Below are 23,833 nucleotides of genomic sequence, written 5' to 3' on the forward strand. Positions count from 1 at the left end.
CAAGTTAGTTTAGATGAAAAGATATTGTTGCATTGCTGTTAAAAAAAGTGTAAACCCCTTAAACATTTGTTGATCAAATAATATCTTCATTATAAAAATATTAAATCTTGAAAAGAAATATAAATTTGATTTAAAATTATTTTTATTACTAAATTGTTTTTTTTTAAACATTTTTAGAAGTTTTTTGTTGCCATTACAAATTTTGTGTAGATAAGAAATTTTTAACATAGATGACTTAATTTTAAATTAACTAAATTTAATGGCTATGTAAATTTGATAAAAATTCACAGAAGTTTATGAGTATGCAGTTTGACTTATATTTTCCATTAAATAATTCATTCATAAATATCAAAAGAATGCACATACTGCAAAATAAAATTACCGTACTATACTGCTGATTTGTTATTAATACAGTAGTTATTTGCAAATTTTTACTAGTGAACAAGTGCTATAAAATTACTCCTTTTCAGATTTTTCTAATGATTATATATATCTTTATACAATTAAACATTATTAACAATACTTTATTAAAAAGAAATATTGATATAGGCAATTTTGGTAAGATATATTATATTTTATATTTGAAAACAATGTATCAAAGGTATTTTGAAAGTAGATTTCAAATGAAATTTATATGAATTAGCTGATCCAAGATTTAAATATGCTAAATCAATAAGCATTGTTAAATAATGCTGATACTACAAATTTATTGGCCAGTTTATAAATAGAGATNGTAGTACATCATAAAAAATTTATTTACAAATTTTTTCAATTAAGCCTTGGTTGATGACAATCAAGTTAAATTTATTTCCTGTGTGAATATTGCTGTAATGTCCATTATAACACTCAGTCATCATTTTGAAACAATACCGATGATGTTCTAAGTTTTACTGAAAATATCAAAAATATTCATGAGCCATACCATAGACATTTGAGAGCTACTTTTAGCTTGAGAAAAGCATTTAGAACATTTTGGATAAAGAAATTAATACTTTACGTAAATTGAGGTTTAATTACAAAAATTTCTTCTGAAAAAACTATTAAAAAATGTAAAAAATGACTGAAGAATTTCTCGGGGTTTAGAGTATCATGGTTGCAATTTTAAAATCAATGATAACAGTTTCACTGAGAGCTAGAACAGTGCCAACTATTATTTCAAAATTATACAAATTCTTAAATGAAAATACTAAGTTAGAATTAACTACAAAGTCAATATTTCACTCACATTACCAAAATTATCAAAATGTGACCATTTCTGTAGCATATAAAGCTCATGAAAGAAAACTACAATGAATCTTTTTGCATAATGTGCACATTCTAAGAACTTTGCATTAAAAAAATTTCCATTCAAATATATGAAAATTAGGAGGATATGTTCCATGATATCCAAAAATATAGTAAAATAATGTTGATTCATCTTATTTTTAAGAAATGCCTTTTAGACATTATTAACATTTAAGATTTCTTGAAAATTATCCAAAATTGTCTCTCTTCTCATAATTCTTGGTAAAGAGCAGTATATTCTACCTTCCAAAGAATGAAGTGCCTTTCAATGTATTGGTAAGTTGGTAGCTTGACTGAAGTTAATTGATGATGACAATGAAACATAAATTTTCATCAATAAACTACAATATTTTATTATTCATTTCAGTGCCAGAGTTAATCAAATTTTGTTTTTATCAACTTCACACAAATCAATGTTAATGTCATCTGACACTATCCTTAACACAATTACTGTTACCACAACTACTAAGCTATCATCACCATTAAGCTTTCATATTTACTGCAAAACAAAGGTAACAGGCCAATCCAGATTCATTTCATGCATTGTTGCAATATATTTCATTCCATACTATCTCGATACCATCATGAATGATTTATTTATACAAAAATATAAAGTTTTGCAGAAACAATGCTGAAATAATAGGTCAAACAATTTAAAATTGCATAAAACTAGCATAAAAAATACTTTTCCATTACTCAAAATCCAACTGATTGACTGAGAAATTCTCAATATTGCTGCCTGACAAAGCTAACTGTAAAGGGTTTTTTTAAAAGTCAATTTACAGACTGTCTTATCCAATTTGCAATTATAGTTAACAAAACAATTTATTGTTTTTGATGTGCTTACACAAATGTATTCCAACATTTTAAAATATTTTAAATGATTTTTTTATAATACTGTCTTCCCAGAATATTGAATCTAACCTTACTGTTAAATGTTCCTCATACTCAAGTTAGTTTAGATGAAAAGATATTGTTGCATTGCTGTTAAAAAAAGTGTAAACCCCTTAAACATTTGTTGATCAAATAATATCTTCATTATAAAAATATTAAATCTTGAAAAGAAATATAAATTTGATTTAAAATTATTTTTATTACTAAATTGTTTTTTTTTAAACATTTTTAGAAGTTTTTTGTTGCCATTACAAATTTTGTGTAGATAAGAAATTTTTAACATAGATGACTTAATTTTAAATTAACTAAATTTAATGGCTATGTAAATTTGATAAAAATTCACAGAAGTTTATGAGTATGCAGTTTGACTTATATTTTCCATTAAATAATTCATTCATAAATATCAAAAGAATGCACATACTGCAAAATAAAATTACCGTACTATACTGCTGATATGTTATTAATACAGTAGTTATTTGCAAATTTTTACTAGTGAACAAGTGCTATAAAATTACTCCTTTTCAGATTTTTCTAATGATTATATATATCTTTATACAATTAAACATTATTAACAATACTTTATTAAAAAGAAATATTGATATAGGCAATTTTGGTAAGATATATTATATTTTATATTTGAAAACAATGTATCAAAGGTATTTTGAAAGTAGATTTCAAATGAAATTTATATGAATTAGCTGATCCAAGATTTAAATATGCTAAATCAATAAGCATTGTTAAATAATGCTGATACTACAAATTTATTGGCCAGTTTATAAATAGAGATTGATACAATCTAAATCACTAATAAAATCAGACTAAATCTGAAACATTTAAATAATTATTAAACTCAGTTCAAAATATAAGCAAAAATAAGTTCAACAAAATGCAAACTGTTTTATAAAAGAAACATATGTTTAATAAACAACATGTATGAATATACTGTAGATAAATCTATTTTTAACTATCACCTCCACTGTATAACAGTCAACATATCTGAAATGTTTTGTTTAATAAGCAAGTTATGTACAAAACCATTAGTGTTCAATCTGAAGACAATATGTGAAAAGTCTTGTTGGTATTTAATTGAAAATAAATGCATTGACATCATATGCTGTATATTTGAATCAAAGAATGCTATCCCAATAGCCAACATTATTAAGCTATTTTTGTACAAGTCTACAGAAAACTGAATTACAAGAATTCTAGTTATAGCTTATTTATAAAAACCAATTAAATTTTAAAATTTAGAATTAGCTGTAACAATAACTCAAATATATATATACTGTATATGATATGTCTCAAACAGAATTTTTCTAGTAATTCTTTGAAAATTTTGAATGTTATACACATTTTCATAAAGGTGCTACCAAAAAAGAATTTGATACCAAGAGAAAAAAAAAAGATTTTAAATTGTACAAAATCCTGATGCATAAATAATGCATTAACTTTTAGTTTTTTTAAAGTTACTTTAAAATATTTGCAAATTTTTTACTAATGAACAAGCTCTAAAATTACTCATTTTGAGATGTAATATCTCTGAAAAAAATATATTAAAAATTTTTTTCCAACAACTGATTTAACAATAATTTATGCTTCTAGAAATTTCACTTACTATTCAAACATGAGATCAGTATAAATATTTAAAATTAGATGTCTATTGAAACATTCTAAGCTTGATAACATTGGAAACATGCAATTTAATATGAATAATTTGATATATTTTCACTTTAAGCAAATCTAAAACAACTGACTAACAAGAAAAAAACTGAAATTTTGAACTCATTACAAGATGTAAAAGCTTGGAATTGAGTAGTACTAGATGTGCATACAATCAATTACTAGATATTTTTAAATTAGTAAAAGTATCTAGAAATCATAATTGTCTTATGGTTTGATATAATCCTGTTCATCAATAGTTATAGCATTCAATTGCCATATAAAATCAAAACACTATTATCTACATGAAATGAAGTCTCCTTTACGTAACTGAAAACTATCATCAAATTATTAAATTATTTTACTATTTTAAATTTAAAATGAAAATTTTTTAATGAAACTAGTAATTTGATATTTAATTAGAAAGCACACACTTTATACATTTTAACGGCAGTTGGCAAGAACATACATTAAAGATTTTGGAATTTTCTGTTTACTCAGATTTAATATTTAAGAAAAATAAAAATCAGGATGATTATCTTGATTTTGTTTTGTTTTATCTGTTGCTTAAATTTTACCTTTGATTAATAATAGATCTATTTTACAATACAAACAAATTGGTTGATAAAATCTTAAAAATGTTAGGGAATATGCATTCTCCATGATTTTGAAAATGCAAAATTAAAGTAATAATGCAGATAAATATAACTTTTAAATAAAAATTTTAGAAACCAAAACAGAGAATTTGATATTTTTCAATATTAAAATTTTAATAGATTAATATATCCCACTTAAAAAATGCTTGTTCTATAAAAGATTATGGTACACATTTTTACAAGAGCATTACCTTAACCACTTGTATCTTTAAATGCAGTGCAAATTTTGTGTTTTAATATCAAAACACAATCCATAGTTTGTAAAATTTAGCATTATGTTCAATTAATGACAAAATTTTGACTCTGCTTTAATCTTATGTTTCCATTTTTTACTTGGAAGTTGACTTGATAGCTAGGAAAATGCTAAAAGACAACAATTTACTTGTTAATATATATAGATAAAAGTAACTAAATAACCAAACAACTAGCAATACAAACACTTACTCAGAAAGCAAATGTTTTTATCCATTTTAAAGGACATCTTCAGGTTGGAGTTCTAAAATGGAAATCGCAAAATTTTAAACAATTCTGATCTTCTATGTTGCCACTCCTGATTGAAGGAGACATGACTGCTGCCAATATGTTGATATAGTGTATATATAATCCTGTGGAAATTCCAAAGTTTACATTGGTATATATATTTCTACACAATAGTGGCTAGAACTTAGTTCAGATATCTTGAGTTCATGGAAATTTACAAGACAGCCTTAAGAAAAGGCCATCAACTATAAGGAAGATATCATCCTAAATCTGGGAAATATATATCCACTAATGTAAATTTTAGAATCCCACAGGATATATGCACACTGTATTCACCCATCAGCAGTGGTCATATCACCTCCAATCAGCAGCGGCAACATAGTGAATTGTTCAAAAATTGTGCAATTCCATTTTATAACTCTAGCCTAAAGATGTCCTTTAAAAGTGGACGAAAATGTTTGCTTTTCAAGAGAGTGTCTGTATTGCTGGTTGGTTATTGAGTTAGGAATTTTATAGAGAAAGGCTGATTTTGGAATGCAAAGGATAAGAAAAAACAAATCTGTAGAAAGATTTCTAAGTGCTGCAAGTTTGTTGACATTTATTAAGGTTTCACACTATCACAATAATAGGTTTATAATACTGGCTTTTCCTACTAGAAAAATTTCTAGTAAAAATGTAGAATACAGAGCAATTGTACCATATATAAGTGTATGAAATGTACCAAGTTAATTATCTGCAAAAAAAAAAAAAAAATTATGAAAATTTAAATTCTTTATAGCCTACTGCCTATACTTTGATTTTCTACCAATTTGAAAGTTCTCGACTTGCATTGCCAAGAACTTTCAAATTTGTTTCCTCATACGAAACAGCAGAAAGTCTTATCTATCACAGTATAAAATTTCTTTTATGCATACAAGAATTCTCTTTTATAGGTCTGACAACATTAAACTCAAAATATTAATGTTGGAAAATGGACAATTTCTAAACCACCAGCATATGAGCAAACTTGGGATTTTAGTATTTGTCATAAATACATGTTTGCAGAGATAACTCCTTTTAATGCATTATCTCAAAACGACAGAATATCTAACTCAGTTTCTAAGAGACAAATTCAACCTAACTGTTTCTAAAAGGCAAATTCTCAGCCTGAAAGAAGACAAATTCTCAGCCTGAAAGAAGAGCCAACCATATAATTTATATTCTTATATATAAAAGTGAGATGCTTAAATATGTTCAACATTCTAAAATTATATTTGAAAACCATAGTTTACTTAACTATTTTGGCTTCCCCAATTGTAAAGTTGTAAATATCCATTTAGTTGATGTTTCAAGAAAATCTTAATGTATAAAGTTAAGAAATTGTTGCAGTAAATTACATTGCATAAAAATTTATATAGTTTCAGTAATTAAGTCCATGTGCCTTTATTTTAATATATATATACTACAAATACTGATTCTAAAGTGAATAATGAAATAAAAATAATTAATTTTCACTTAACATGACAAAATTTTAAAAATTTTCATTGTTCTCAGTAAATTCTAACAATTATAATACATATGATTGTGCAAAATTAATAGCAAAAAGGGTATTTCCTACAAAGGAAAGGAATCACTAGTGTAGTATAATAATAATATTTATAACCATACAAGTTGTGTCAAGCTAAGAAATTATCAAATATTTATTATTTACCTTCAATCTTGATATTTATGCTTGCATTATTGAAAGATTTGAAAGATTGTTTAAAGAATTGAAAGATAACTATCAAATAAGTTTATTAAAAAACATTTGAAAAGAATGGGTTATCTACCCATTCTTTTCAAATGTTTTTTAAATAAACTTTTGGTAATATGTAGGCAAAGTAAAAATCTTTTATTTATTTGTATACATTTTGGCTATATAAACCAAAAATAAATAGAACTAACATCTATAAGTATTAGGAATGAAATATAAAAAACAAAATTTAAGAAATTATGCCATCCAGTTCTCTTCCAAATTTTGAGTGATAATGCTACATACTTGAAAATAATTTAAACAGAATGATGTAATATCTATATCTATATCTATATATATATATATATAAGAATGGACATGTATGTTCCTATATTTCACTTTTCCACCAAAACTACACATTGCATGTGAATGGTGTTTGTATGTGTAGTAGCCCTAAGTCTCCATTTGTGCACTATGGGGGTTGCGTCTCGATAGCTATAAGGGTACGGGAGATATGGGGCTGAAAGTGGTTTTCTATTTCGAATGTTATGTTCGAATTTAATTCAAACAATATTCAAATTAAATTCAAACATAAAATTTGAATATTGGTTTATTATAGAATGATTGTAAACGTTCCAGAAACATTGAAAATAGTTTGTTTGACTGGACGTGAACAGGAGACGTTCAGAAATAGAATCTGGCCAGGTCTCTAATTAGTCTGGAAATGAGGGACTAATTCTTGCATTCTGTGAAAACGGGTGAGATTGGCTATAATGTAATTATCTTAATCTTCACTATCATTACTTTTTGCCCACAAATAAAAACCCAGCAAAGCGGGTCCTTGCAGCTAGTTTGTGGGAGTTTGGAATGTAAGAGACAAGGTATTCCAACAAATTTCAATAAACGAACAGTTTATTACAAACAGAATTAACAACCAAGATACTGATGCCTGTCAGAGACGAAACTACATAGATAGATACAATCGGTCTCTGCTCTCGTTCAGGTTATTACAGGAATTTACTATCGCGTGATCGTATTCTAAAAACTAACTTATAACTAACTTAACCTAATACTATACTAGTAAGAAAAAAAAAGGAGAAAGAAGAGAAAGAGGTCTACCGGTAGCTAGCACAGGGGTCCTGATCGGGATGGTCGATAACTATAGGGATTTTACCAGTCGACATCGGATTATATACCATTCCTTGTATGGTAGTCTTCACTGGGATTTATGTATATATTCGGCTCTCATCGGAACAGGTCCCTGGTCCTTTTCTGGACTCTTTTTCACTTGGTCCCCTCGGCCTTTTTCTTTGTCGACGAGTTCCAACGAACGATACCGACGATTCGTCCTACACCTCTTCTCTCGGTGTCCAAAGCCAAACTGTCCCTTTCTCACCCCTTTGTCTACACTCACCAACCCCACGGGCAAGACCCCTCCCTGTCATTGTTGGCAAAACCACCAATCAGGACCCATGAAGTTCCTGCTTCTGTCAGGTGACCGGAAATGGTTATTAGTGGAAAGGAGAAGAAGGAAAGGAAAGAACAAAGGAATTCTATATAATACTATAAAATTTTAAATACTATAGCTATTCCTACAAAATGGCGGACAGCCACATATACATATACAAAATGGCGGACAGCCACAAGTTAGAATATAAAATTTAATATGAAAATATACTTTCACACAAAAACCTTCGTAACTCCAGTGATACTTGCTTCATACATCAGCGAACGTTTTCGACCCCATCCGGGTCTTCATCAGGCTATGTTTATAGCCTGATGAAGACCCTGATACTTGCTTCATACATCAGCGAACGTTTTCGACCCCATCCGGGTCTTCATCAGGCTATGTTTATGAGGAATTCGAATGTGTATGGAACAGAACATTAAAACGAACTTTAAGCGATTCAAAAAGTTCGCTGATGTATGAAGCAAGTATCACTGGAGTTACGAAGGTTTTTGTGTGAAAGTATATTTTCCTCTGGTGTGTAAGAATAGTTTATTTTCTTAATATGAAAATATTAAATACTTAATAAGAAGTTGAATATCAATCTGAAGTATTTGTAGCATTCTGCAATACATGAAATTCTAATCAATAACTCAATTAAAATTTAATTCTTGATATTTTAAGTTTCTGCACATTTGCTGTAGCTAAAATGCTACAATATCTCAGTTTCATAAAGAAAACATTCATTGAATAAATATAATTTATGAACAAAACTGATTCACTGGAAACAATTTTAAATGGCTTTTGATATTTACATATATACAAACTTGCAGAAATAAATATAACTTTTTTGTCCAATATAACTATTAAAACTTAACTGAATTACACTACATAATATAAAACAAAATTTTAGATGACCAAATATACTGTATAATGATTCAAAGAAAATTCAATCCGATGAACAGCAACGTAAAAAACAAAAATGCATTTATTTATAGCAAATCTCTCATACATGAACAGTTCCATACTCACAAATAAACTGTTCTTTAGGAAAAAGTAAAGATGAATTCAATCGTCACATAGGCCTTCAGTAAAATATGCCAAATTAAAGTCTGATAAAAAATCACTAAATTCACAGAATACTGATGTAGGAGAGATTAGAATCATTGAGAACAAGTCTATTCAAATATTTTTCAATATTTCTCTCTTTCACTTTGTATTTATTATCACTACTGTGCTGAAATTTTCAAGTTTCAGACTTGTAACAAAGAACAGATGGATGACAATGCAAATGTAATCTTGAGAATGGAGTTAGATAAAAATGATGACCAAATTTGGAAAACTTAGATCTGGAGGCTCCAATTAACTATATATCAACTTCTTTCTGGACTGGAAGTCACATGATTTCAATTAAAAATTTTACCTTACTATATAGTGCAATACATTTGGTATATAATTGATTGTTATGTAAACTGAGATCAGTAACATTCAACCCAAGGTATACAATATATTTACATCTCACTCTCACATTTTCTATGATAAATGTTACTTGAAAACTATCATCATCATAGAAAAAAGTATTCACAGTTTCAGATTCAGCAACAGAAGTTAGATTTATTTAAATTAAGATATAATTATCTAAATGCTGGAATGTAATTTTTAATGTAAGTAAAAAAAATTGACATGTTCCATCTTTTTGAAAACATGGTATGAATCAAAATATTTCATATAGCCATACAAAATATATATAGTCTTATTATAGCCATTTATGTTAGTATTCTAAAAGTATTATCTTACAATACTAACATAAATAGTCAAATTCAACATAAAAAGTCAAATTTCTAACAACTAAGTTTAAAAATTTTCCTTAAGTAATTGATTTTGACCTATGCAGATATCAAATATATCTGCATAGGTAATATCTAGAAATTTATATATATATATTTATTATATAATTGTAAATTTCATGTCTTAATCATTAAGTTGTTAAGATATGATTTCTTGGTCTGTCAAAAGAAGACAATTCCCTATAAGGCTACTATATATATATATATTTAAAAATGCATAGGATTTTTAAATATACATATTCAACAAGAATATTTTAATTTGAATTTCAAATAAATAGTTATAACTACATAATTATTTAAAAAATTTTTATATTTATAAAAATAACATCAAGAAAATATGAATATAGAGGTCCAATAAAAACATCTACAAATTTTTTTCTTGGTTTAAAGGCAGAATGTTTAATACAAAAACCATTTTATTTTTAGATCATCACAAGGTCAAATGTTAATATTTAAGATATAGTCAGTGTTAATTGCATATTGAGTCACATTTATGTTAATATTTATAGTTTGCAAGAATAATAATAATAGATAAAACTTAATCAGAACTAACAACATATGAAAAACAAAATTTCAGAAATTATTTCAAAATTTTTGATAGCATATAATCTAAAATATTTTAAAAAATTAATTTATACAAGTATAACACAGAAATTAGTGAATAACTTTCTGTACACAAACACCTTTCATTGAAATAATTACAATTTTTCCTCATTAAATATATATTTTTTAAATATAGGAATATCATCTGTACTCAGCATAAAACGAATTTTTTTTAATAACATAAATGTTCATTAATTTGCAGTCTTTATGCATATTTTATAAAAGTAATTAATATAAAATTCCAAAAACTATGAACATTCAATTACTAAGAACATTTAAAATATTTAGGCAATAAAATTTTACAATTTCCTCACAGTAAAAATGTAAAAATTTATTATTTATTTTAATATGTTGAATTTCATTTATTCTAAATACAGAAATATTAAAAAAAATCAGTTGTTAAAAATCTGATATCATCAGTTAGGAAATTTAATTTTTAGAATTTAAAATTTGGATTGTTTGAAATAAAAAGGATGAGTAATAAACGAAGAATTTTTATTAATAGTGAATTGTCAATTGTTTTGCAAACCTGTTTGATACTAATGAAATATTAGAAATTTACTTAAATTTGTAACAAACTAAATTGAAAATATGTAGATAATATACAAGAATTTAAGATCTCCCAAAATTCAAAATTTACAGATAAATTTTTTTCATTAACATATTAAAATCCTCTCTTGAAAAGCTAAATTATTTATTCTATTAGTTTTCAACGGTGAGAAAAATATTTGCAACATAAAAGACAATTATTTCATATATAGTCTCAACAGCAGAAGAACACTGAATTTACTTGATAATTACTAATCTGAAACAATCAACAAAAACATTCATCTTTCATATTCCTTATCAACAGTTTTATTTTTCTGAGGAGTTTTAGTTAAAATAGATTTACGATATAAAAATAGATAATTTTAACAGAAAAGCATTTAAAAAAATAAATTCTTAAAAATAGCATTACATAGTAAGTGAATACAAAAATAGCAGAATCAAAGTATGACATATACTAATGGTATATGATCAAGGTTAAGAATCTTAGTTATCTTTTTAACTTCTGTAGTATTGTAGTATTTTTTTAAATTTAACACTCCTTTCCATTACAAATATTTAACATAGGAAGAAATTTCAGAGTAAAATTTGAAAAATTAAGCCTGAAAACAGAGTTGCTATACATCTGGATTTTGAGATTTGCCCAATTTATAACACTGTCCTGATCAAAAAATTTACCTAGTGTGTATCCAATTTGTCCATTTCAACCCAAAAATATTCAGATTTGTATTAAAAACAATCAGATAAAAATTGTAGGTGTTTAAGTGTCTGCAGGTGTAATGCATGCATACACCATCTGTTCTTACACGAGTTTTGCCTTTAGTAATTAATCTGTAGTGCATGCGTTGTTTTCTGTTGGCCCTGTGTAGTGCTATATGACTGCTTCGTAATCAATGAACCAATGTTTTCATGCAATCATTGTTGATGGATCAATGGTAAAATTGCCTGGCCATAGTCTAGCTTCATTTATTCCCCATCCTGTGGACACAATCTATATTTTTTATCTTATTTATCATGCATTTGGCCATGTCCACATTGAGAGCAGATGGATTTTCTAACAAAACTTTAGTTGAAACATAAAAGAAGTATGATCGATTCAATAGATAAAAAAAGTGTTCACTACTAGATATTCCAATAAAATCAGTTTAATTAGAATTATTTACTTATTATGAAGCTATTGCTCTCTAATGCTGGGTAGCCATTAAATTTTATCACAATGCTCCTGACAGTATTCTGATTTCTAGTTTCAAACTTATGATTAGTAATATTTAATAGTCAAAAATTTTAGTGGAATGTACCTCTAGAAATCAAACTGTATAAAGCCTGTTTTATAACTAATAGAATAAAGTTTATAAACAAAACCTCAGTGTCAAAGAATCTTGGCTATATGTACTTAAAAATTAGTATAAGTACTTAAAAATTATGAAAAATTAAACAAATTTAAAGCTTCCACTGAAACTCAAGTGTGCAACAATGTTGAACCAGAAGAAAATGTTAATGTTAGAGAGTAATCAAATTCTAAAGGAACCACCTTATAAGTAAACTTTCGATTTTTTAATATTGTCAAAAATCCATTTGTGAAGACAAAGCATTAAAAAAGGTATCTCAAAGTCAGATTTTCTAGCTCAGAATGACTTGAAGCAGGCTGTTATCCTAAAACAAATTCTCACCTCCAAAATACATTACATTAAAAGAGTAGAGAGGTTGTCTGTATATGCACAGACCTTACTTCTAAGAAATTAGAAGTGTTGAAATTGAAATTAGAAGAGGAAGTGATAGTAAGTAGGGAGAGAAAGAAAATAGGGAAAGATTGAAGGAAGATTAACAATTGAAAACAACAAAAGTAGCTGTTTAGTAGGTTAGGTGGATTTGGCTGGGCTGTGGTAGACTAAAAGGTATGGTAAAAAAACCCAGGTCTAGACATTTGGGCATTTGAATACCTCTTAAATGTTTTAAGAAAACTATTTATGAACTAAATTTTAAAAAAAAATACAAACTTTAGTTAAATATTACATGCCCTACTTACATCAAAATACACACAGAGCAATATATCAATTATAAACACTATCTTCTTTGAAGACAGCTTTCTACTGATCTGTATTCACCTTACAAATTTTTAAAAAATTTTGTTCTGTATATTCAGCATTTTTACTGGATTTGTTTTTATATAATTATTTACTTTATATAATTAATTATGCTGAATGTTTAAGTTTTAATTTATTAAAAATATAAAATAAATCCTATTCTACTATAGTTTCAAAATATACTTGGTAAATATAAAATGCCAATACCCAATATGACAACAGACAAATTTTTTAACATTTTAATTTAGTTTTTAAAAAAATGAGCAAACCCATCATCCCTCTCTATTAGATGAGAGATCTGAAAAGGTTGAATGCAGCATTCAGATTTAAAAATTATTCTATCCAAATAACACTGTCTATACTAAAATATTCTCAAACAAAATAAGTTTGATTTTGTATCAAATCACAAACATTTTAAGAATAATTAGCTCACAATGAATTATTGTAAACATGAAAATGACTTATGAAAATGTTTCCGAAACTGTAAAACCATCTCAATCACGACAAAATTTGAAACATGACTTGCATAGCAAAATGACAAGTTTATAATGAACTCATGACTAAGATATGCAAATTAATCAACTTAATCTAAAATACATTAAAAAGCTGATAAAGATAAATATTAAATCTAACAATATTGCATGCTTTAAATGATTCTTTATATATAAGAATATAAAATGATAAATTTCAGTATATTTGCATTATCTTTTCTTAAAAATGAATCATATGGAAAGTCAAAAAATTTTATCTAAATTAATATTGGCAAAGTTATTTATATACTCGTGTAAAAACCAAATTATTAAAAAAGCATTAAATTTGAAAGCTATTAAATACAATCTGATTTTAAAACACACACAAATCTAAATTTTTATATAAAATCAAAAGAAATTAACTTAATGTAATGAAATTGTGTTAAATATTACCCTTTGAATTTTAGAATATTTAGTTAAAAAGCACTTACCATCCTTAAGCACAATAATTATCCAAACTATCCTCAACTATCCTGAATACTCTCACTTAGCTTGGTACTATCACATTTAAGAGAAATGTTTCATGAATAGAGAAGAAAAATATAGGAGAGAGTGGGTCACCCTTTCTCCGACCATTCAGACACCGTTTCGTCGGTCATTAGGGCAGTTGGCACCCAACCAGCTCCTACAGGAGATTGGGTCACTAGTTCAACCTAAATTTTTAAAGATCAATGTATGACCATCTGCTCTCTCTTTTTTACAGAAAAAAATCTATTTAAACTTTACAATCAAAGATAAATCACTCAGAAAAATAATAGTAAAAATATTAAATATATATTAAGTAGTTTTGTACATCAAAACAATTAAAAGTAACAACATTTTTGTGAATCAACTGCAGATGGTCAAAAGTAGGTCTTCTGTTATCTGGATTCCAGAGCATATTCAGTTACAGGAACTTTATTGTATGATTTGTGAAACAACATTACATAACACCAAACTGATGACAAATCAAATTAGAAAATAATTGAGTGATATTTAACATTTTTAAAATGTAAATGTTATTCAAGCATTGTTATGTAAAAATAAACATTCAAAAGTTTTGAGTAAATCCTATTTTACACAATGGGTATTTATGAAAAGTTAATTATCAAAGAGTTCATAAACTTATAATAAATTACAACAATGACTTAGATTTAGAATAATGGTATTTAATATTTATTTATCTGGGGATAACTTAATTATGCATAATTGATTGCATTCTTTGATTTTCCTAGAATGTACTATAATTTTTAATATTTATTCACATTTTGCTATCATGTTTTAAATTTCATTTATACATTCTTAAAAACTATATACACCATCACTAAATTGTACTCTACTACTACTATTGGGAAATAATAGTAATTTTATATATGTAATTTTGTAGATGTGGGGTGGAAGATCTATCACTGCTGTTTTATTTCCTGTAATTTGACATTCTCAACACACAAACTTGCTCTATCATATTTAAAAAGTACTCCTTCCTTCCAGGCAAAAAACTTTCTGAAAAATTAATTTATAAATCATTATTTCAATACATTGGGCTCTTGGGATGTTTATATAAATTATTATAATTTTTAGAGAATCACTTAAAATCAAACAAATTTCAAAACCTTAGTCATATTTTGTAGAAATTGAACAAGACAATGAGCAATGTAGAAACTATATAAGAAACATTTTTTCATATGGCTCCAGCAAACTATGGGCTATATGACTGCCCTCAATTTTGTCCCTTACAACAACTGAACCTGACATGCAATGGGATTGGCTAGTACGGGTGAGGGACAAGAAACAAAACCAAAAGAAAAAAAATTTTAAAAATTCAGATCAAATTCAAACCCAGATCTTTCATATCAATAAGGAAATTCTTTACTACTCAACTTTATACAAGTTTTTGTTAGCTGCCATTTGAAACTGATAGTGAATCCAAAATTAGACTATAGAATTTAATGATAAAATATTTTTCAACATTTCAAAGTAAAAACAAAAATACTACTTTTGTGGAGTCAAAATGATTAAAACCAAATGAGAATTGAATGATCTTGAGAGAAGGGAAGTAGAAAAAAAAATTAATTTCTGCTTTGAGTTAATAGTATTGTAGAATACTATGTTTAAATAAGTTAAAATTTTCTGTTTTATATTTTGAGAATGTACAGAAATTACAAGAGATTGATCTAAGAAATCTGAAAGTACAAGGGAATCTTATGTTTTAACTATTTTTACTACTATATCAATACTCAAGTTTTAGTAAAATTTTCCCAAATCATTCTTCTAACATTATGCAGCATTTAAAAAAATTTTCCTCTGTACTTTAAAAAATTGCTTTAATATTTCTACATAAACTATAAAATTAGTGAATATTGATATATTCTGTCAGAAACAAAAATGTACTTAAGTAAATAAAGGTCCTCAAATTGTAAATTTATCATTTTGTTCAATAACACATCAAAGATCATTTCAAATTTAACATTAAATTCTAGATGATTTTGTTTTGATATCAATAATCATTTTTCACACTGATATTTAATTAAATAATTTATTGTTGTTTTGGTCTTGAGTGTGTGCATAAACGAAACTAAGTTTGTAAAATGCGCATTATTGAAATCAAAGACCAGTTAATAATTTAGTATAAAATTTAATACTTTAGCAGCGATATTTAATTAAATAATTTAATGTTGTTTTGGTCTTGAGTGTGTGCATAAACGAAACTAAGTTTGTAAAATGCGCATTATTGAAATCAAAGACTAGGTAAGTTCAATATTAGTTTCTTTATTAAACACTGTCAAAAGAATAAGTCAGTCATCAGGTCGATATCCACCTCTAGGGGTGGTCAATAGGATATTTTTGGGGTCGATAGTGAATAGATTTCGCGGGTCTTTTTCATTAAAAATTATTGACCCAATGGGTTATACGAAAGATCGGGATGCTGTAAATTTGAACACTAAGTAGAGTCGTGTATATGAAAATCGAATGTATATTATTGTCATATCATCACAATTTTTAATCATATTTTAATTTTAAAAAATCACGTGATTTTCGGTCACAACCGGACGTTCATATATCGTTTATAAATAGTTAATCGGGTCTCCGTCTCCTTAGCTTTCAATATCTGGTTTCAATTTTCATCCAGCTAACTCCCTTCTCGAGATTAACAAAAGACGGACAGACGGACGATAATGGGCATTAATAATAAATAAATAATTTTTTTAAAGCTATTAGGAAGAAAAGAAGAGGAAGGGGTCGATGAAAAAATCGAAGGATTTTCAAAAGTTTGGTGATCCTGATCTAAATGTTAAATTTCGTGTAATTTATATAAAAATTAAACCGTTTTATGTTGTATAAGTTCTAAAATATAATAACTTATTTACTATTCTTTTAATAATACTTTAAGTAATTTAATAGCTTAAGTTATATTTAACAAAAACTGTATCAATAAAACTAAAAATTGTGTGAGTAGCAGACAATTTTAAATAACACGAAACTATTGTCTAAAGCATGATTTAAGATGTATTTTTTATTTGTGTATTTGGTTTCTGTGTAACGCTTCAATAGGGGTAATTCTACATGATTTAACAGAATAATTGAATTAAAAAAAGAGAACCTATCAAGAAAATTATATACTCATTTTTCAAATAAAAATAATTTTTGCATTTATTAATAACCGAATGAATGCATTTAAATATAAAGAAAACGAGCAAAAAGTATTGTGACATTGTTGGTCACAATGCCAAGCTGCAATTTTTAATTTACTTAATTTAAAATATATGCTCTCCACCTCAAATTAATAGTGTTTTGTCCCTGTAAATCGTACTTTTGTAGAGAAAATTTTTGAATTGAAATCATGTGATTTCCGGTCTGTACTGAAAGTTTGTATATAGTTAATCGGGACCTTATGCCCTTAACCTTTCTATATCTGGTCTCGACTTTGAGGATAATTGTAATCCAAATACTTGATATTAGATTTAAAAATTACAATTCAAATAAAACAAAATATATTTATTATAAAAAAGTATTTCCGTAATTAAAAAATAAGATATTTAATAATCTTAAATAAAATGAATGTTTAAAATTAAGAAATATACGTATGAAAATTATCGATTACTTCTATCCTCAAGATCTTAATAGAATTAAGAAAATAAATATATGATATGATAAATAAAATATAATACAAGGTTAAGGTAAATTAACAAAAATGATTAAACGAATAATTCATATATAAAAGTCAATAAAATAATTTATGTTTGTAGCACGCTATTTGTAGATAAGACTGTGAAACCTCCCTATTTTAAAGGTAAGCTACGGAGTGCAGACCCTATAGTGTTTTAATATTTTGATATCTGTTCAGTAAATAGGGAGATAGCAGTATTAAAAATAAAAAAGTTAAATTATACGAACCTTTATTTGTAAAAATCCTACTCCAAAAAGTAAAAATCCCATTTTTTAAACACACCACAGATCCCTTAAACTAGTATCTGGATCTCACAGGGGTTCACGGACCACCTCATGGGAGAGATTGTTCTAATTATTTATCTTCATACAGGAACCACAGATTCATCATCATCGTCGAATGATTCCTCATAGTATATTTTTAAAATTAAATAAGGAAAGAGTTAATTAAGCTTATATTCTATCATATTCATCATCAGCATCAACTTTAAGGGTTTGTTCTAATCCCTATTCATTTGACGAATATGTCAGAATGAAATTGTAATTCACCTTTTTGCATTAATTTATTAAAAATACAAAGTTTTAGAGGTCGGATTCGAGTCCCGATCAAGTCAAACTTTTACGAATGACAGACCTTACTTGCCATCCGACAGTGCCTATGGAAACTAGCTCCTATTTAAGTGTTAACTGTATACTAACTTCCGATCTAGACCGGAAGTCACGTGATTTCAATTCAAAAATTTGTCCCAGGAGGAGTTACATAGATAACCGGCACGATTCTATTGTTATCGGGAAAAGTATGATTTACAGGGACAAGACATTACTAATTTGAAATGGAGAGCATATATTTTAAATAAAATAAATTAAAATTTATTATTAAAACTTGTACCCCGGAATTGTGATTATGCCACAATAATTTTTGCATTAAATTACGTTAATCAGTAATTAAATTTTGCGATAAAACTGTAATTTCGTACTAGCAAATTCGGGTAATTTCGGATATTTCTGTATCAATTTTATACCTATTTTGAGAAGGAAAACTGTTATAAACTTCTGAAAAGTTGCAGTAAGATGCCGATAAAAGTGAAGAGTTGGCAGAGATAACTGACAAGTTGGATCATTACTCGAGATCTTCGAGATTTAAACCATTCAAAGTAAAAAAAATAACGAAAAAGTAAAGAAAAATACACGCAAATTGATAAAATATTATTGAATAAATACACGCAAATTGATAAAATATTTATTGAAGTATCATATAATAAAATTACACTAAAATAAAGTCGAGTTTTCGCAACGTTTTTCTAGGGTAGCAGCTCAAGTACAGGTTAAAAAAATGGAATTTTAAGGAATTTTTTAAAATAAATTAGGCATTTTATAAAAATTTGTAAACACGACTTCACTCAATTATTAAATTTCGTAACATAACTACAACTATTTGCCGTATATTTAAATAGAGTTAGTAAATCGATTGATTTTAAGTCTAAGGATTAAGAGTGAAATGATTAATGAGGAAGAGAAACTTTTCTTGAATCTTAATAAATATGACATGAAAAATTGCTAATCTTAACAAATGTGACGGAATGGTGAAACATCAAATGCACATTTCTTTCTTTTATATATATAATTTTTTTTTTATTCATGTCGATTTTATTCTGGAGTAAGCGAAATTATTTTAGAAAATACTCGAAATTATTCAATTCTACAAAATTTATGAATTTGGCAATAAAAAAAAATTATATATTTTTCAAATTCAATGATTTATTTCTAATACGTAAAATTTTCATGGAAAAAAAGAAAAATGTTTGAATTAATTTATCACAAAATTAATATGATGCTAATTTAAAAAGAATTCCGGCGAGTGCGTAACTTTCCTGGCAAGAGTTAAAGTCGCGTGTGGTGCCCTGTGTTATAAGGTTTTATTTAAAAACCTGTATATTATTAATCACAACATAGCGAAAAGCTTAATTTTGAGGGTAGAGATGAGTTTTAGAAAAAATTGTGCACTAATAACGAGTAAAATAGTCATTAAATTCGACACGTGACTCTCATCTCTATCTCCCCACCTCGTCGTCTTTTAACCACCAAAATTTAACAGCATAAATTTCCATAATACACAAACTTCCCCGCAAAATTTCAGAAAATTTTGACAAAAGGTACAGGAGTTATTAAGCTTTAAAGTGGGTAAAGAAAATCGTGCCCTCCACATACATATGGGGAAAAAACCCCTCAAATTTTAAAAAATTTCTCGACATTTTAAGATCCCCAAGTCCAAAATGTAAACTTTTTGGGTTCATATTTTACCTTCTGTTATACAAAACAGAAGGAAAGTAGAAAATTAAATCAAGGAAACATTATAACTCAGATAACGAAAAAGATGTCCATTGATACGGCTCGGTTTCACACTAAACTGACGTTTTGTATACGAAATATTTTTCTCTCTCCTCATCCTCTATTGCAGCATCTTCGGATTTTTAAATTTATATCTTCAATCTATAAAATGGTTTTTCAAACGAAAGGTTTTCAGTAGATTCCGAATAGAAGAGAATTGGAATATAAAAATATCTGTAGATGTTCTTGCAATTTTTATAGGATTGTCAAAAATGTTTCCGGTGGAAATACATTTCTCACAATTTTCTCTCTGTAATTTTAAAGAGTATTTTTATTGACGATATTAATATGGATACATGTAAATTGGAGGATGTTACTTTTATGATTTCTTACATGTAATTTATGAGCATTTTTGTTTTATTGTTGTAATGAAAATACGTTACTTTTGAAAAAATACTATCGATTATTTTCATTTGTAAGAAAATACAGTACATCGAGGAAAAAATATATTTTTTTAAGCCTTTATTTAAAAAAAATTAGTAGAATGTAAGAAATTTTGATACTACAGAATTCTATTATCAAAAATTTTTTAACAACTAAACACACTTTTAGCCCACTACTGAACACTAGACGTGGGTTCGCATCTCAAGCTGGCAAGTCGAGTTGTCAGAGTTTTCTTCACTATTGTCATGTCTAGAGGACCAGTTTCCCCCATAGAAAGTCCTCCCGAAGCACATTAGCCACGTGTCGCGTTGCAGTATATAAAACACAACATACACAGGTGTGTGGACTTATATGTATACTATTAAATATGTTCAACAACATCATTTTGTAAATTATCATGACTTTTAAAATCATTTGCAATCAAAAATTCTCAGGAAAATTTATATAGATTATTCTGAAATCAATGAAATCAAATTTTTTTGTGAATATTTAGTGAATTATTTACAGGTCTATGAATTAAATGAACATCCAAATTCATCAAAAGTAATTTAATTGTTTTAATTTCTTGATATTTAAATTTTTTTTAAGCTCTTAACTTACATGTGCACATTTCTTGATTAAAGTTTGATTAATTATAATTTAACTATAGAAATTACTCAATTTTATTTACAGAATGATGTTAATTTTATATAATTTATGAATTACAAAACTCAGTCCAAATTAAATAAGTAAATTTTCTTAATTTATATAAACATTTTCCAAATTAAAAATGTGCTTACTTGAAAACAGGCTCTTTTTATATTTGCATAAATTTAGCTTTTATAAAACAAATTTTCTTCTTTGCAAAGTGAGAGTTTCTCCCTTCACTTTGTATTTTCTTAATCATTTGAAATTGTTCTTGGAAATAAAATAAATGAATTAAATTTTAAGAATGATATTTTATTTAAGTGCACGGTTCTTGATTTCTTCATTAATTTTAAAGGCTATAGAAATCAACAAACAAAAACACAATCCTAAGATTCAAATACGTTGCTTCAATTTCTAAAATTTCATATAGCAAACATCATTTTATTAAAAATTCAGGAAAAGTTTTAATAATAAACTATGTTAAGTGCAATTGTTACAGAACTAGTTTAAAATTATAAAATTATTATTTTTTATTTTTACAAATATAGAATATTTATATATAAATAATGTGAAAAATAGTACAATTTTTCAAACAAAATGTGATTTATTGTTGAAAGACAGTGGCTTTCATTCTGTTTTTATTCATTTGATCTTGGTCAAATTGGAGATTTGGTTCTGAAATATAAAAAAAGAAATAATTAAAAATAATAAATAATATAACAACTTAAAAATTTTTTAAAAAACTATTTAAAAATAGCTACATCCTCATCATAAAAGAAATAATCATGAATATATTTTTTCCATAAGATTATGGAATGTTACATACCATAACGTTATGGCCGCATCAGCACAGATGAGGAGAGAAGTGCAACAAAATTACAATTTTAGCCAACAATAAAAACATGTAAATTTTACTTTAACTTTCTTCGTAGACTGTATATATTAACAAATAATAGAACTCTAACACCTTATATAATACAGCCAAATTTATTATCCCAATTCAAACGTTTTTGGACATCTTTAATGCCCTTTTTCAAGAACAAACTAACTACAATCGAATACTGGCTAATTTGTATAAACGATAACTGCATTTTGGAACGCGTATTTAAAAAATTCTTATTGCGCAGACTCGTGCCTTTGTTTACCGTTATAACTACATGCCATAAAATACAAAACCAATAAGATACATCAAACTTTACATAGATGAACATAACATACTTAAACATGCTAAATATAAACAAACACTCGTGACCAATAAATGCCATCTTGCTAATACTATTAATTTGCTCCGTTATATTAGGCTTGATCTCCATGCTTCCGATATTCTACTTGCTTCTCTAAAGTTAATTGCTGTTCCTTCTTGATTACTTTTACAAATATGCCACGCCTCTGCATATTTTAGATGCTGTTTTTTGTGAATTTTTTGTATTAACTTTGCCTTATCCCACTCAGCTGTGACTTCTGTAGGGTCTGCTAGGATGTATGTTGCTAGCGCTGTGGCTGGCTACTCATTCCTTATGTTTCTTTTGTGATCTATCATTCTTTCTTTGAGCGATCTTCTTGTAGCCCCAATATAGAATAGCTCTTTTTGCTGCCTTTTATCTGTTATTGGAACTCTGTATACTCTGGGAAGCAGGTTTCCGTCTATCTTGTCTTTGTCTGTTCTTAACATTTGATACACTGTTAAATTTCTTTTGTAATTTAGGGCGCTCATAGCAAGAGCACACATGCACTGTAGCAAAATGCAAGACAGAAATGAAGAGCTGCAATACATCAAAAATATAGCAAGGCAATTTGGGGTTAGCATTAAGCCTCTAACCAACAAAACAAAAACAGACACCAAAGAGAGGAATATAAGAAATAATAGGGAAGAGTTTGCACTAATAGAATACAGAGTTCAGTTAAACAATATATACAAAAGAATTGGAGCAACAACGAACAAGAAAATAATTTACAAAAGGAATTCAACAGTGTATCAAATGTTAAGAACAGACAAAGACGAGATAGACGGAAACCTTCTTCCCGGAGTATACANTCTTAATCATTATTATCTTAGTTATAATGTGAACTATTTAAATGTTTTAGTAAAGTTTAATGTTTCTATAAGATATAATTTTTGATTAAGGATTGACTACATTAAAAATAAACACAATCTGAAATGAGGATAAGTCATAGAATCACTTAACAATTTGTAAATAAATTGTGATGAGTATTTAAATAAATTCAAAATTACAATAGATATTTAAATTTCTATAAAAATTCCATTTATTCTTTTATAAAACTCATTATATAAATGAAATAACCTATATACTGTATCTATATGCCAAAATATAAAATATAGGATAAAGTAAAAAGAAAAAAAACTGAACTTATGTTTTTAAATACATTATTAAATCTTATAATAATTTTAATAATATATATATATATATATTTTTTAAAAACTTAAATATAATTTAATAAATAAGAATTTATAAAAGAAACTAAAATAAATCTTTAAATCATTTACTTTCAAAAGTTAACTACTTTAAACATTGCTGCTAATGTAAA

At 26.8% G+C, this 23,833-nt stretch overlaps 1 protein-coding gene across 3 annotated transcripts in view; it reads right to left on the reverse strand.

Moving 5' to 3' along the window:
• LOC111620763 (thymosin beta-like) overlaps positions 1–23,833 on the reverse strand; it is a 46,976-nt gene that overhangs the window by 20,419 nt on the left and 2,724 nt on the right. The window contains exon 1 of one of the 3 annotated variants that reach the window (XM_023362762.1): positions 14,173–14,445. The exons of 1 other annotated variant lie outside the window; for it this stretch is intronic. In XM_023362762.1, coding sequence (XP_023218530.1) covers positions 14,173–14,175 — 3 coding nt within the window. In that variant the 5' untranslated portion in view covers positions 14,176–14,445. Of the gene's footprint in view, positions 1–14,172; positions 14,446–23,833 lie in introns of those variants that run through there. One more of the 3 variants, XM_023362764.1, reaches the window with a different exon arrangement.

Source organism: Centruroides sculpturatus, unplaced genomic scaffold (assembly GCF_000671375.1).
Source record: "Centruroides sculpturatus isolate CEXI.00-Female unplaced genomic scaffold, Cexi_2.0 scaffold204, whole genome shotgun sequence".
NCBI classification, from domain to species: Eukaryota; Metazoa; Arthropoda; class Arachnida; order Scorpiones; family Buthidae; genus Centruroides; species Centruroides sculpturatus.